Source organism: Mus caroli, chromosome 5 (genome assembly GCF_900094665.2).
Source record: "Mus caroli chromosome 5, CAROLI_EIJ_v1.1, whole genome shotgun sequence".
In the NCBI taxonomy this organism is placed as follows: Eukaryota; Metazoa; Chordata; class Mammalia; order Rodentia; family Muridae; genus Mus; species Mus caroli.
In genome coordinates, this window is record NC_034574.1 from 40046903 (window position 1) to 40064367 (window position 17465).

Here is a 17465-nt window from a genome sequence, read left to right on the forward strand (position 1 = left end):
GTACTTTCCTCTAACACTTTTCCACCTTATTTTCTGAGACAGTGTCTCTCACTGAAACTGGAACTCATAATCTGGCTAGACCGACAGGAGTCCAGTGAGCTCCAGTCACTCACCCTTCTCTGCCTTCTTAACACTTAGATACAGATGTGTGCATCTGTGGCCAGAGTTAACATGGAGTCTGGGGCTACAAATACATGTCCTCATGCTTACATAGTAGATATTTTATTAAGTCATTTCCTAGACCCAGATTACCTCTTGATTCATAAAAATATGAACTTGAATATTTCAAGATCTCCACCCCACTCCATGGATTACTGACTAAATTCTGAAACATTATTTCCCCCACTTAGTTCTAAGAGAAACAGGAAGTTTTGGTCGAGAACAAGTTCTAACCTCCCGGCCCCAGCCCCGAAGATCCATACTCAATAACCTGTCTCAGGAATACCCTCACATGTCATCCCCTCAGCCTTTTTCCTTCTCCCAGGCTTTGACATTTGGACATTTTTAAAGCTCACTTTAAGCAGATGCAGCCCGCCTTTCCAACTCCTGGCCACTCACAGCTACTTCTTCTTCTTCCTTTTTTTTTTTTTTTTACTTCCTCTTTGAGCACTTAGCATCTGGCACTGGACTTGGCTTTTTCGACTATTGCTCCACACAGGTGTTCCCTCCCTCAGCATGAGGGTGACCTCCTGCTGCATTTCCTGGAGCCACCTCAATGCTCATCATGACTGACTGAAGCACACTGCTTTCTTAAGACATTTTCCTCCAGTCTCTGCCCGCTTCTCTCATCCTTTGTCTACGTTCATCAGTCTCACTTCATGCACACCTATTTCCTGCATCCTGGGGTGACTCTAGAATCCTAGGACCCTGCAATCCTACACTGAGGAATCTCTCCTACTTTAGTGACTTCTCAGATTTGCCAAATCTGTCTCCGTTCAAGCCTCATCTCTGTACGGGACTCACGTTACCCACCGGCTTCTTTGACATCTTTTTTATTAAGAAATCATACTAATTTCATCTAAACCTTTAAAGCTAAAACCAAACCCCTTGCAATGTTCTTGATGCTCAAGGCAAAGTTCTGGACGTTTCCCTTCATTCCCGTGTTCTATTAAGACCCTGACTTTATGGGGCTGAGCTAGGTCCTCTGCATATGTTATGGTCCTGTAGCTTGGTGTTCTGGTGGGACTCCTAACAGTGGGAGTGGGAGCTACTGTTGACTCTCTTGCCTGAGCTTGGGACCTTTTCCCTCCTACTGGGTTCCCTTGTCCAGCCTTGATATGTTTGTGCCTGGTCTTATTCTAACCTGTTATGCTGTGTTTGCTTGATGTCTCTGGGAGTCTGGCACATTTTTTTTTCTTTCTGAAGGGAAGTGCAGGAGTATCTTTGAAAGAGAGGAGGTGGGAGGAGACTGGAAGGAGTCAGGAGAGGGGAAACTGCTGTTGGGATGTACTATATGAGAGAAGAGGGGGAAAAATGTGATTTTATTCCATAGACTTCTGTAAAATTTCTTTCCTACTTTCTTGTTAGGGCTTAGACCACCCCCCAACCCCCGCAATTAACTGATGTTGCCTCAGCATTTGAGCAGTGCCTTCCCAGTGATTCTGTCTTTTGATATTTTATATCTGACTGACCACTGCAGTCTCTATTTTGTACCTTAGCTCTGAGAAATTACTCAATGTTCCAAATGAGCCATCTTTATTGCCTCCACTTTCTGTCCGAAATTTGTTCTACTTGAACCTCTCCCACCATTTGTTACCTTCTAGTATTTGAGATTCTTGGAATTCTCACTATATAAGCAACAGTATTGGATAAATCTGACATTCCATGTCCCTCCTTCATGTTCCTTCAGGTATCTTCTTTCTGTCATATTACTCAGCATTCAGTAGTACTTATTTTTCTATGCTTCCTAAGAGCAAAACCTGTGGCATTAATCACTGTTTCCTTCAAACATGAAGTATCGTGCTTACAATAATAGTAATAATAATAATAATGACTTTATATGAATGTGTACATATTTTCTCCCTTTGATGAACTGGAACGTCCTAGACCTTCCACACTGAGAACAAACTGCATTTGCCTTCTTCCCATGTCTACATTTAACAGAGAGTGCAGCAGATGCAGCGAGATCTTATGTATTAAATCATATTTGGACAGTTAGTATGTACAGAGGCAAGACATTCAGTATAGAAACAATTATTTTCCACAAATAGAAATATTCCAAAATTTATAATATACACTGTCCTCAGAATTTGTCTAGAGAAGTCCTGTAGTTAACAGTCTTACGTCTTCAGTCACTAATTATTTATGAAAAACAAAAACACATATAAAACTAATGATGAGTTTTAGTGTTACTTCCAAAAAGGCAAAAAGAAGCATGGACTACCAAAGATAATGAGAGAAAAAAAAAACCACAACAACACTGTAAGAAACATTTAAAAATCACATAAACATAACAAATATTGTTATAAATATAACTGTAAAAAATAATCTCGATTTAAAAAATGTTAAAAATAAAGAAGGAAAGTTATCAGTAAAGATGAATAAAGTTCAAGCAGAACAGCAAACAGCACTAGCAAATTTTAAAATGGAAAAGGTGAAAAACAATTCTTTATATGTTGCTAATTTTTAAAATACCCACAAAGGATTTTAAAATCAATTTGCAAAAGTAATATTTAAATATCCATCATCTTCCTATTTTAGGAATCTTACATTTGACAGGGTGAAAAATAATATTAAAGTTGAGATTGTGTTTGATTGTTAGGAAAATACAATGGGTAAGAAGCTGCAAGGATAAAATACGGTTCTGTTGTAAAGTGAATTAATGCAAATCACTTTAGAAAAATCTGTAACAGCATGAGATGAAAATGAAACAAATAAAATGAAACTATATTTTATTCTTCGTGAAACTTGTACACATATTTTAGGTGAATTATAATCTTAAAACTCTGCTATTAGGTATATTCCTGATGAAGCACCTGTTATAATATTATTTTTAGCCTTCTTGAGGATCAAACCTAAGTTATTCTTCAGAGTTTCCATGTACCTTTTGTAATGGAGAGTCTACTTTGACCTCCTTTGAGCATTTTTCATGCCAGATATTTGAAACTTTTTATCATTATATGTTACAGAGTACTGGAGTATGCATGTTAAAATTATTCAGTTAACTGACCGGGGGGTGGGGTCACATAAAGCCTATAGAAAACTTTTCAACTTAATTATTGTGTTTAATATTTTAATGAGACCTCATGTTATTGACTCTAGTAAGACACTAACACTTCCCTAAGTCCCCAAAGATTTCTCTAAGTTATACAAATGTAAAAATGAACACCAGCCATAAAATATTCTTTTTTTCTAAATATATAAATTGGCATTCTTTCATGGTGAAGATGGAATCTGTAAAGTCTCCTATCTAATATCCTGCACTGTTTAGTACCTACCAAATAAGCAGATGAAAAATGGCTATTCAGGAAACTACCATGCTCATGTTATCACTCATTCATCAGTACTGAAGCTATGTCAGTATATCTTTTTTTTTCCCCCTTTGGTTTTACGAGACAGGGTTTCTCTGTGTAGTCCTGGCTGTCCTGGAACTCACTCTGTAGACCAGGCTGGCCTTGAAATGTCAGTGTATCTTAATAAGGTACATCACTTAATTTCATATTCCATTCTCAATCTGAAATGACCCTAACAGTGACTTGCTCAGCTCCATAAAGGAATCCTCCTCTTTATATCTATCTGCACAAGTGAGCTCTAATTCATAAAAGTCCACTTATTATACTTGCTGATCATTGAAAAAAATAGTATATACCACCTTCTAAATAAGCAGTCTTGCAGTATGTTTTCAAAACAGTATCAAATAGAGTAACAGCTTAAAATGAGGGAGATTTACACTTTAGGATTACAATGTTACAGTCTCTAAATGAGACCACTTTAGCTGTTTTCTGTATGTTCTCATGGTTGGTATTTTTGAGACCTGAGCCAGTATTAGCCTGTAGTAAATTTTTAATTAGCTTTTCAGTCACCTACCAAATACATTCACGGCCTGTTTTCACAATGTTCTTCATGTCTCTTCTAAATGTATTTGCTTGTGTTTGAATGCTGAAGCTTAGCGGTTAAGTGCACTACATCTAGTAGTACCTAATTTCAGGAGTTTCATATTAGGTGCCAAGAAATTAAGTTGTTCAAATATTTTAGAAATAAATTAGAATGGAGTTAGCTGTTCCTTTTCTACCCACTAGCTTATGGTTGACTCAAGGCACCTACAATGAAACTTTAAAATTAAGGAGAGAAAAACTTACCTACTTGGGATTTTGTACAATAGTTTGCCATTTGTCCAATGTTGCAAGACTGTCGTTTATGCCTTTTTGCTGACATTTCTGTGGTCTTCCATGGTGGTCTTTTTCTTTTGCTTAATTTGCTAAGAGCCTCAGAATTATCGGGGTTCTTGTCAAAGTCAACATGCTTACTAAACTGACTACGGTTGAGTTCACCAGTCAATCTATTACTTGCAGGACTATTTGCTTTGGGATTTGCTCTTTCTTCATTTTGCTTTTTAAAGGAATTCTGCCTTGCAGAATGGGACCTTAAACTAAAACGCTTTGATTCTTCTGGTTGTGCCCGATTACCTCCACTGTCAACAGATTCAGGAGAATAAATTATTGTATTTAGCTTAAAAGTGTTTCTGTGTTCAAAACAGTTGATCTTCCTCAAAAATATTCTACAGTCTTTTAAAGTTTTTGACCTCCAATTATGGGAAGATACACTTTCTATTATTTGTTCCTTTTCAGAGTCAGTCTGGCCACACCCTTTTCCGTTAAACTTATTCTCTAAACTAGCATGTGTTCTGAAGTCATGTACTGCCACCCTCTTGTTAGCAAAGGCGACTCTGGGTTCTGGGGGTGAGGCCCACTGGTTACCTACTGTGCCTTTCCCACTGAGTGATGTCTCTGCATTTTTCTCCCCCTCTGAGTTAGTCCAAGATGGATTCTGGCAGAACAATCTTAAGTTCCTTCCTTTTGAGCTCCAATCAACTGTTCTGTGGCTGTATGGCCTTTCCTCTCTTCTCCACCTTTCACAGTGCAAACTCTTAAACTCAGTCCTTTTCAACCTTGCTAATCTTAAATTACTTTTCACATTTAAGAGTGGTGAGCCAACCATTTTATGTAGTATATGAAATTTCCCAGCTGGTTTTGAAGGAGAAGAGACTGCAAATTTTTTAAAGTGCTTCCTGAAGGGGCTGGCATTAAATCCACAGCATTTCACCCCTAACTTAATGCCCTTGGTGCTTATCACTTCCAAAGGGTTTCGAGCATTTGCTTTTCTAACTAGTGAAAGGGACTGTGTTTCTGTTGTTTGCATAAACCAGGTACAAAGTTCATTCAAATTATACTTTTTCTGAAAAAGCATTTTTACAGGTGAAACTTCAAGTTCTAGAAGACAAGTTTCCAAAGGGCTTGCTGCTTCACAATGATCACCTTTAGTGTATTCTGTTTTATGAACAAAATGTTGAGCTTCATCTTTACTCACCTGTACCCACGCATTTGTTATTTGTTCAAATCTATTGTTTAATCCCTCTAACAAGGAATCATTTGAAGCAGAAGTAGCCCACCACCTTAGTAAAGGGTTGGATGAGATTACAGGGTCCAAGGACACTTCAGAAATGGGCATTGATTTTTTATCTTCCAAATATTTTTTTGCTTTCTTTGAACATCTAGATCGTGGGATACCTTTGGAAGCTAGTCTATAACCTGACTGCCTGTATTTTTTCTTTGGATTTTTGCATTTATGCAAATGAAGTTTACATGATTTATGACGGAGAGCATTTTTGTAAGTAAGTGAGCCAGAGGATGCAAATGAATGTAAGAAATGCAAAGAAGGTTTTCTAGCCCTAATAGAACGTTTCGGAGGCATAGAAACAACAGTACTATTTGATTCATTCTTAAATATGTCAACATTGGTGTGCTTGATGTTATCCACATTACTGCACTGCTGGTCAAGCTTTTCTTCTAGGCAAGTTTTCTCTAACATTATCTCCTGATCTAAAGGAGGTAAGCAGCTGCTAATACATACTTCTCTTTCCTGAGGTGAAATTCTATTAACTGTCACAGATATACCAGAAATTTTCACTTTTGCAGGTCGACCAGGCTTCCTAACAATTGATAAAGGTTTTTGGTTTGGTCGAATAATGTTCTTGGAAGTCTGAGGTATCACAGACATGCTCTTGATAGGTCTAATATATTCAAAGTCAGAATCAAAAACCCCACTTTGAGTTGTCAATCTTGACCCAGCACTCAGACTTTCACCAGAGCCAATCTCATGAGCTTTAGTATTTCTGAGACAACTAGAGTTAACTGAAAAGTCAGAGACATCACTGTTCAGTGAGATGTTGCTGATGTTCATGCTTCCTTCAGAAACACATCTCTTGGTTCTTCTTGACCTTCCATAAACAACAGTGACAATAATACTCTTCCTGCAAACATCTTTGACTTCTGATAAGAAGGACTCTGAATTTTCCTTTCTAGGGTTAAAAGATTCATTTTGGGAAACACTGACATTTGTTTGACCAGCTTTAGGTTTTGGTGGTCTTCCAATTGGCCGTTTAACCTGCTTCACAACTTGGGGACCAATTTTTTTAGGTCTACCCGGTTTTCTTTTATATGGTAAATCAACAGCACCATTTGACTTTTCCTTAGGGTCTTCTTGTGGCTTATCATTGTTTAAATTGTCAGTAAACTCTGCAGATGATGGTGTAGCCTCATGTACACAGTTAAATTGGTTCAATTCACTTTGAAGGTTTGTAACATGATTAGAACTATAATCTTCCAAGCTAGTGTTTGGTGTATCTTCAGTTGTTTCTCTTTTTCTTCCAGTCATCTGACGGTTTTTATGTTTGTGAGAATCAAAATCAGCATCTGACTGTGATGTGCTGACGGAAGTTAAAGTGTATTTGACACCTTCACTGCTTTTAATCTCAGATAAAAACATGAGTTTGATAGGACTAGAATAGTTAGAAACAGAACTTTCAATGCCTTCGCATTTTGTTGGCAAACTTTCAACAATGGCTGTCGAGCTACCTTTCTCTAAAATGGGTGATGTCTTCGGATTATCAAGTGTCTTGTTCAAATCCATGACAGGCATATCATGACTTCTTTTACTGCTAGATGTGAACACAGATTTTGATAAACCCTGATTTTTACAAGCCATTCTACTTAAAGTCAAATCTCTCCCAGCATTTTGGTCTTTATCACCTGTTTCTATCAATTTTTTGGATGTTTTACATCCTTCAGATAGTTCTTGACTAGTCCAAGACCTTTGAGCCATATTTATTGTGTCTTCTAAACGCTCCACAACAACTTGCAAACTAGAATTCATTGCAATTTTATTTAAGTCTATATTTTGAAAACTTTCAGTTGGATCTCCTGGATCTTTTCTGTGTGCAGAGCCAGATACTCTTTTGCCCTCCAGGAATTTTTTAGAAACAGAATCGTTTGTTACATATATGGAATACCACCCTGGAGGCACGATATTTCGTTTAGTTCTGCTCAAAAGAGGAGTATCGGTTCTCAAAAGTGTTGGAGTATTTTCTAGTTTTGTATTTTCCCTATTATTTTGTACAGTTGGTTTCTCAGCTGTAGCTCTCTCCTGTGATTTTCTTTGGCTCATTTTCTCAAATGAAGTTGCTTTAAAATTTTCTGAAAATTGATCAAGAGCCAAGTTAGTTTCTAAACTCCCAAGAGGTACCTGAATTGATGGTGCTACATCATTTGGTGTAAACATTTCTTCATGATTTTCATTTTGAAAGCTTTTTGAAATTTTTAAAGGCTCTTGACAAGGCTGGAATTCTTCTTTGTTCACTGAAAGCATCTTATCATTGTATGATAATTTTCTTGAATTTTTTTCACTGTACCTTCTTCTCAGAAAGTTTTCATCAAAACTGGCAAGTTCTCTTTTTATCTGTAAAGATTGCCTTCTGATCACTGGTGAATCAGGAGAGTTGTGTATTGCAAGTAACGTTTGTTGACGTTTTCGAAACCTTGTCTGAATAATTTTATTTTCAACCTTTTTATCATGTTGACTCAGCAATTCCATAAAACTATAATCACTGGCTGTTGCACTGTGCAAGAGAGATGTTATTAAATCTCCCAGTTTAAAATCACTGTCTGAATCACAATCAGTACTAGATAATTTTATGAGGTTAGATATATCTGTGGTTTCTATTGATTTTAATTTTTCATTAATACGGTCCATTAAATCTTGAAAAATTACAGCTGTCTCACCCTTTTCATGATTTGCAGTATAACTACCACTGGCCCCCAAGAGCACAGAATCAGTGTTACCAGACTTCTTAGTTTTATGTAGTTTGCTGTCGTGGCCACATTTATGAGTGCTTATCTCTGCTGGTGTAAGAGATGGAGGCTGGTTAATGCTTGCCTCAAGTTTGTTATTTTCTACGGCTGAAAGCTCTGAGACGATGTCTTTCCATTTTTCCAATCCTCCAGTCTCCACAGGTGATAATGGTGGGGGCGAGGGACTTCGAGATCTACAGGTATTTTGAAGAGTGACTGAAAGATCACAAACTTCCCTTGACAAAGGAGGACTGTGACAGGCTGGTTTTGTAGACTGAGTCTTTGCTAACTGTCCACAACAGCACCTGTGTGGATTAGAACTGTTTTCAATTCCTCTATTTGTTACTGTCTTAGTGTGCTCAACAGTTACAGTTTGACAAGACAAACACTGTATTTCTTTAATACAGACTGGCAGAGGCACTAGACCAGGGCTTTGTCTCTCATTCTGTAAGCACCCTCTTTCTGCCAGTCTATATTCACAGCTACAGAACAGACCATGAAAACCATCCTCCAATAGGGGCTTTTGAGATTCTGAAGACATAGCACATGATGAATTACAACAGCAAAGAGAAGCAGCATTCTGCTCTTGGACTAGAAATTTCAACATAGCCAAAACTTGTTGATGGTGATGTATGCACAAAGATTCCAAAACTTTGCTTAATGCTGATTTTCCTTTTTCCATTTTAGTAGCTTCCTCTGATTTTGCATCAACAGTTGAACTAAAAATAAAAATCAAACAAAAAAATGAATTACAGCAAAAATATCATAAGGAGTTATAATTCTTGACAGCATCTGAATGATGTATTTTGATATTGCTGGACTCCTGACTCCTATAGATGGAACTGCAAGGACACCTTGGTTATTTTTTAGCAGAAACAGAATGAAGCACTGGTAATAATTTCCTATGACAAAGCACAGGAGTCAAAGCAAAGGCTTTCACAATACAAGAGCAGATGATTACATATTATTACACCAACACATTGGCAATATTAACAACTCTGGAAATACTATTAATAACCTTTAATGAAAAATGCTTCAGAAGAAATAAAAGTTTTTATAAAGTAGGACAGTTAGCCATATTTTATATGATCAGTCCTTGTTAATTCAAATAAGGAGATAAGGAGTGAAATCTTATTTTTATTTAAAATCCTTTGCTAGGTAGTAAAAGGAAATTTAATATTAAAAGAAAAGTTTACATAATCATGAAGAAACTTATCAAATTTAGGTTCCATATAAATAAGAGAGTATGTTTTCCTGAGGTTAAGCTGAAGGCATTTTAACCTAGTACGAATATAAAAGATAAAAGGAAGCTTTTGAAAAATTAAACCTACTTTTAGCTGGTTTTAAAAGCCATGGAAAAGCACAGGAAAACTAAAGGTATTACTTACCTAAATACTAAATTCAAGTGCTGAAAAATGCCCCACCACAGAAGCTAATACCCATCTAACTTTAACTAAGACCCATGCTTGCTAGTCAACAATATAGAAGCTCATATTTTTTAATTCAATACCAGTAGTAAGAAGAATAAAATATATTAAAGGAATTCTGTTTCAGAAAAGTATCCATTTTAATAAAACATCACCAAACTCTGTAGTGGGAATAGCCTTCCTCACCTAATTCCATGTGCCTGTCACTTGTTCCTAGTTGGCAAAAATGTTATTTAGGGTAAGAATTGGGATATATTTCTTACAAAACTGATCCAAGAGAAGAATGTACTTTTTAAAAATAAGGGTTAGTATGTTCATGGTATTAAAAATTAAAGGATTTTCTTTTAAAATAAGCAGTGGAATCAGTACTTTTATAATTGTTCCCTGACATCGGAATCTACAGATACTATACAATAATTTATTGAGTTGTACACAATTATGCGGTCTGAGTAATAAAAATGCTAAAACAAGTTCTGAGTATGTGATCAAAACATCACGGAGAAAAGTAACTATCAGATTTAACAAATGTTTTAGTAAGACTAACACACAATTTGACAAAAAGAATCACACAAAGCAAAAATAAACCAAAATAAACAAAACTCTTTAAGTTCAGTGCTGTCACTAGACAAAAGGTATAAGTCTAGTATTCTTCAGTAAATATTTTTTAAAATTAATTTTGTAATGGTAGAGTGTAAAATGATATAAGGAACTCAAGATTCAAAGTCAAAAGTTATTTCAAAAATGTAGAGCAAAGGCAACATCAAATGATAGCTACCAAATATTAGATAATTATATCATTTCCAGCGACTCAAATTTATGACTTCGATAAGCAAGAGCAAAGCAAACATACCCTGAGGAGTATAGTTCAGACAGTCTCTGAAGTAAGGTTCAGCATATTTATAACTAGTAATAAAGGGGAGAGCTTACAAGTTTTTTACAATGTTATACTATATTTTAAAGATTGGTAATCTGTCTTAGCAGTTCCTAAGATGCTCCAAGGCCTTTTCCCACTAATGAAATGATTTGCACAGCTGGGAGAGTATGCTTATTATCATGGCCAAAGCCCAGGGTGCAAGTCTCAATATAAAAACGAGCAAGCCCTGTCAAAATGATAAAAAGCAGCACTTGTTTAGTAATATAAACATGTTATTTCACTTTGATTAACCTCATAAAATTATGAATGTCACTGACTTCTATCTACCTTTTCTGACGTTCTAAGGACACCATTGTTTAAAAGGAAGACTTTTCTTATTCAGTTTGCTAGTTTTAATACTGGAAATTTAAAAATACCAGTGGTTGCTGATACTAAACCAATAATATGAACAATAGATTTTCAGGTATAAGTCGACCTTATATAGCATGGAAGACAACTAAATTAGTTACAAAATATAAAAAATTTTTCTCCCTCATTTTTCCATCATAGTCTCAAAGAAAAACATAGTGAACAGAAACATGTGTGACTCTCCAATTCACAATTTATTCTCAAGTAATTATATAAAGATGCTAAAACTATAATTTTGAGACAGTCTCACAATGTAGCTTTGGGTGGCCTGGAATTCCCTATGTAGACTAAGCTGGCTTAGATAGAACTCACAGAGATCCACCTGCCTCTACCTAGTAAATGCTGAGATTAAAGGCCAGCTTAGTCTACCTGGCTGTAATGTTTCTTCTTAGATCAATTCTTTCTAATTCTTCCTGTTTATTTATAAGCCCAAACATCTCATTTTTGTTTCTATTCTCCCTTTTTCTTAGAAATTTGTTGTGGAATATTTCTTGGGAAAAGTCAAATTCTAATACTATTTAAAACTAAACCAAACAAACCAAAAACAAAACCAAAACAAAAAAAAAAACCCAAAAAAACAAAACAACCCCTCCTCACAAGGACTCAAAGAACTCAGTATAGTCAAGTTTACTTTACTTTCTTTTACTGAATGAGTAAATTAACCACACACCGACAGTGTTGTAAATTTAAGTGCAAAAGCATTGAAGTGCTTTACTACAAATTACAACCTAGAAACACGTTAACTGAACAATTAAAATTCATACAATCAGATTTAGATATATAACAACACAAAGTAGGAACAAAATTACAGTACATGTACAACACAAGACAGATACATGAATTCATTAGAAAATATTGTAATAAATAATTCATGAATTATAGTGCAATTGATTTATGCATAAATATAACTAATTGCCTAACAATCAGTTTATATTAACAAAATCTGTCAAAATCAAGGCAGCCACAGAGTTTTACTAAATTACTGCGACAATGGAAATACTGCAATTAAAAAAAAAAACCCACAAGTATCTGCACTGTAAACAACTAAAAAGAAATCAGTTTCACTAAAGTCAGTATACAGTTTAATATAAAATTGTCATCAGCTATCAGAAATGGTTTAAACAACTTTACTGAGCAGTAGTTTTCTAAAAACAGAGGCACTGTTTTTTTCTTTTCCTTCTTTTTTTATTTTAAATATAAAATACTTGAGGAACATTCAAATAAGTAGAAAGCGCATAAGGGTTGCTTTCATATTCATTAAAAGTCAGCTGAAATTGGATTTTTCAGAAACTGTCAATTAAGTAGTAACTGGTAACTAAATTTTTAAAGGATTTTGAAAGTTTAACATAAAGCACATCTTAATAGAACCAGTGGGGAGAGGGGAACCCATAAACTTCCCTGCCTTTCCTAGTTTGTATAATTAAAAAGTCAACTCAGTAATACAAACGTTATGTTTCTTTTAAAAGTTATGGGTGGATCATTACCTATAAACTATCAAAAAATATTTTAATTTACTATTTGACCAAAAATAAATAATAAGTACTAAAATGCTGCAAATTAACTTTAATATTACCTATAAAACTACCGATCACTGTGAAGTCAATAGCAAAATGATCCCTGATTTATGAATCCTGTAAAGTTTTTGGTCAGGTCATCTTTTAAATGATATAAAAGTGTTCTGTAAGTTTCCCTTTACTATAAACTTCTCAGTCAATTTATCAATGTAAATATAGTGTGAGGAATAAAAAAGCTCAATACAATATAAATATTATGTAATGCATTCGAGCTCCCAAAGTTTTGCAAGTAAAATTCTGTATAAAGAGGTCAAGAAAATTGTTTTTTGAAGCATTTACTTTTTAACTTTGTTTTTCAATGGGAGGAGGGGGAAATATAATAAATAATCCATGTTCCGGTCCTCACAAAATATGGCTTAATTCTTTAAAAAGAAAGATGACCCTGACAAATGCTGTCTTGTAATCTATTAAGTATATTTTCTTGGGGGAAGTAAAAGATAAAGAGGATTCATTCATACCCTAGTATGCAGGTAATGTTAACAGCTGAAAATGTTCAGTACAGATCTGAGAGACCAAGCGATTACCTGGTCATATATTTTCTCATTCTTCAGTTTCTTTAAATACATGCAAGCAGTTTTAAAGTTTAGTAGCTGAACAATCACATGTTCATGTGATTATTAAACACACACAAACACAAGTGTAGCAACACGAGTATTTGACAAGGTGCACTTATATTTAAATTCAGCTGTAAGAATTCCTTTTGGATTTATAAAAAGTGGCTTAGGAACATGACCAGAACCTGAATTCTAATAGAGAAAAGGGCATAGAGGAAGAGTCTCATCTATAAAGCAGATCTCCTTTCTTTACACGGAGGTACATGCTTTAGTACATTTTTACTACCAAAACTGCATACTTCATAAACCCACGTGAATACTCTGACCCATATTTTTAAAACTGTTGTATAAAAATCACTGGTTTATATGAGTCTAGTAAAAGTTAAAATGCACTGCCCAGCTTCTAAATATCCAAGTAGTAAAGAGTTTACATTACTGAAAGTTCAAAACAGCGTCAGTGTTAAATATCTGTAAATCTATTCAAGACCCTGAACAAACGGCAAGTTTGGTTATTAGCAAAATGAGAATGTATCACCCACCAAAATGAAATCTGTAATTCATCTTGATAAACTGAAAATGTTCTGAAATGTCACAGCAGCAAATATATTAAAGTTACACTGAGGTTTTTCAATAGGAGTGTGTCACAATCCTTAAAGTAGTCATAACATCAACTAACCAGCACATTTAACCAAAATGACCATTCTCAAGCTTGTTCTGTGCACATTATAAACATGCTCTAAGTGGCATTCCAACTTTCTTTTCTAACCTTACACATTAGCTTATTTTTCAAATGAAAAACAAAATTAAGTTACTTTAATAATTAAATTTAAATTACTTTTTGCTTTTAGTATTCCATCTTATATTAAAGGATTCTATAGCTTCTGGGGTTAATTAACTATGTCAGCTTTTTTAAAATTTAAATTATATACGTAATAACCCCAACTTCCTGCTAACTCAACAATTAAATGATAAATATTAAATTTTACTATACATATCCTTTAAGGTTTTCTCTTCTATCCTGGCGGATGCACTTAAGTGCATTCTGTATTTCAAAGAATGCACTGTAGTGTATTAATACTGTATCTATTAGTTACTCTTGGTACAGAGGTAACTATTTAACTTTGATTGGTTCTTTGACATACTCACAATCATTGTAGGTATGTTACATAAAAGTGTTCACAAACTATTAATATCATGTTTCCATTATGAGATGGTTCAACTGAATGGCTAGAGTCTTTTTACCAATAAACAATGTCTCACTTGACGGTTACTTGTTTCCCACATTTATGCTATTGACTACTAAAGAAAACCTGAATCTTTTTCACCTATTTATACAAGGATTAAATACAAACTATCAGAATTAATAAGCAACTCTATAATTCTGTCCACAGTGAAAACCCTGAATAAAACTTTTTCAAAAGGCATGTAAGTGGTTTTTGAACTGTAAAATTTCATGTCTCCTGTCAGAGTGAGCATTTGTAATTTCCACATGTGTATGTAGATACACACACAAAGACTCACATACCCCTGTACACATACATTCCTGCACGCACGCACGCACGCGCACACACACACACACACACAGTCTCTCACATGTTCTCTAACAGTAATCTACACAGGCTTGCTGCTGTTTCTGCAGCTGCCAGTCCCTGAATCTGTCATATATAACCCAGTGTCTGGTAATCGTAGTTTCTTCTTCGGAGGAGTCTTCAGTGTTCCAGATCTTTCCTTTACCTTGTATTCTAAAGTGCTGTGAGGTACCCCATAGATTCCTTGTGCTTTGGAAACACTCATTTTCCCACTCATTACCATTGCAATGGCCTCTTCCATTATTTCATGATCATACTGTCGATAGCGGCCACGTTTTTTCCTGGGCTGCTTATTATCTTTCCGGTCCAGTCCATCTTCAGTGTTCTCAGAGGTTCCATCAACTGTTCCATTTTTAGAATTAAGACACAAAGGAGAGAGGTCCCCATGTAGAAAGTAAGAGTCAACACTTGAGTGAGTTACAGGCCCAGAACATTCTAGTTTGTTCTGTTTAGGGAGTATGTTTTTCAGTTTTTGGAGAGCTGATCCTTCAAGGACTGAAGAGGTTTTGGAAACTTGATACATGACATCCAGCAGACCAGAACCATCAGGTTGTGATTTTGAAACTGAATTTACTCGTAGCTGAGGAATTTTTAACTGTACAGGAGGATTTGAAGTTTCATATTGAAGGCTTTCATTTTTTTCTTTAAACTGAGTAACCATTTTCTGTAGAGTTAACTGATGGAGGTAACTGGAAGCTGTTGGGAATTTGAATTCTGAGGTTTCAAGTAGGTTGAGTTTACTTTTTTCTGTGCGCTCTGTTTGAGCTCTTGCCCACAAGGCTACTTTTTGCAGCACAGCACAAGTTTCTTTACTTTCGTTATATGAGTAACTATCATTGAAATCTCGAGTTTTGTTTTTAAAAGATGCAGGCTTCCCTGCTGGTAAGGCTTCTAAGTGGAGAAGTAAAGTTTTTTGAGGTATGCCATAAAGTATGCCTGCTTTATTTATGTCCAGTGCTCCAGACTGAATGTCTTTCAAAGCTTTTGAGAGCAAACCATCTGCAAACTCAGCACTTCTTTCCACATAGTCCTCTCTGTTTCTGTGTAGTCTCCTGGATGGATGGAATGAAACGATGGTAAACTGATGTATGAGAGACTCTCACACAGCTATGGAAGGGGAGGGTCCACTCCTTTATTATACTGCTTGCTTAGGTAACATCACTGCTCATCGCACTTTAGGTTTGTGAGATGTAGTAGTTACTCCTTATCAAAGCAAACGCTACAGTCCTGGTAGGACAATGTGTCAATGATACGGTGGCCTCAATGGGCAGACCTTCCAAGAACATAAAATCCTAACTGAGTATTTGTAAAAATATTCTCATGATGTTGCTTTTCCTCTGAAAGCTGCTTGCAGAGCAACACTTATAATTTTTATTTACAATTAGAGTTCCATTATAAAAATACCCAAATCCTAAAGGAGTTTTTGTTAGTAGAAACGTGACGTTACCGCTAAACAAGTAATAAAAGAGTCAACCCATTTAAAGGAAATTTGTAGCAGCAAGAATACTTCCAAACACAGACATCTCAATTTCACAGACTCATTTGTCCTCTACATAAAAACTTAAAATCTGAAAAAAGATGATATGATTTTAGAATGTTACTATATTTCAAATGCACTTTGTAATCTTCTAAGTCTGTTAACCCTGTGACTGGAGCTCTATTACAGCTTTAGGTGAAATAAACTCATCTCAGATTTAAATGGGACAAAAAAGGATTTCTATGCAGTTAATGAAAAGATGCAAAAGTTACAAAAATCCAAAAATCCAACAGAACAGCATTTCACTAGTAATTATTTATTATGTTAATTTAGTGACAGTTTTAAAGACATGAAAGGACTTTTTTTGTGGTGATACTAGATAAATTTTAAGTTGCTTGCCACCACACTAAAGCAAAAACTGTAAAGCTGTATGCTAGTTTTAGAATTAGTAACTACAGTCGTTTTAGAGATGGTTCATCATTTTTAAAAACTATTAAAATTACGTATTTCCCTTAAAGTGGCCTCCTGAGTATTTCAGGTTCTCTCACTTGTCCTGCTTCTTAGTTTGTACCCCAGGATTAAATTGATAGTTCATTTTAGTAACATGGATTGAAGTTTGGTGATTGTTCTGATAACTTTTCTTTAACAGAAAGAGAAAAGAAAGAGAAGGGACAAATGAAGGCATGAGAGAGACAAACTTATGAGTGACAAAAATTCTAAGAAAGCTATGTCAGTCCTACTCAGCACAGAGTTACGTGTTCTCTGCAGAGGTCATTGATATTAATATTGAATTATATTTCCTAGATATTGCTTACCCAGTCACTGCATTTTCAGAAGAAGGATCACTTATGGATGACTCTTCAGACTTTATGCTGGTTTTCTTTGTAGAGAGATCTAACACTCCATCCCCTATAATTATTGCAAGAGAAAACACTTTATATTTGTACAGAACACTAGTCCTTACATTTCTTGCCCTATTTTGCTGATGTATGCATGGTACAATTCAACACATATTTGCTCTGATGGTAGGACATGACTGGGAAGGCACTGCGTTAGGGCAAAGTGCAGGAGAGCTGGTACTGCCAGGTGGGAGAGAAAAACCAAATACATGATTTGTTTCAAATCAACTTTTGGTCACTTTTCCAGCACTTGCAGTGTGTTAAGTCAATCTGACAGCTCATCTAGGGACTGGCTTTTCTCATGGCTGGCACTCTGGA

At 35.4% G+C, this 17465-nt stretch overlaps 1 protein-coding gene across 12 annotated transcripts in view; it reads right to left on the bottom strand.

Annotated features, from left to right (window-relative positions):
* Positions 1-17465, bottom strand: part of Lcorl (ligand dependent nuclear receptor corepressor like) — a 138363-nt gene that overhangs the window by 18035 nt on the left and 102863 nt on the right. For 5 of the 12 annotated variants that reach the window (XM_029478131.1, XM_029478134.1, XM_029478133.1 and 2 more), the window contains 2 exons: positions 17064-17157; positions 1833-9064 (listed from right to left, as the gene is read on the bottom strand). The exons of 1 other annotated variant lie outside the window; for it this stretch is intronic. In XM_029478131.1, coding sequence (XP_029333991.1) covers positions 4279-9064; positions 17064-17157 — 4880 coding nt within the window. In that variant the 3' untranslated portion in view covers positions 1833-4278. Of the gene's footprint in view, positions 1-1832; positions 9065-11675; positions 15824-17063; positions 17158-17465 lie in introns of those variants that run through there. 6 more of the 12 variants (XM_021161883.2, XM_021161884.2, XM_029478137.1 and 3 more) reach the window with 4 other exon arrangements.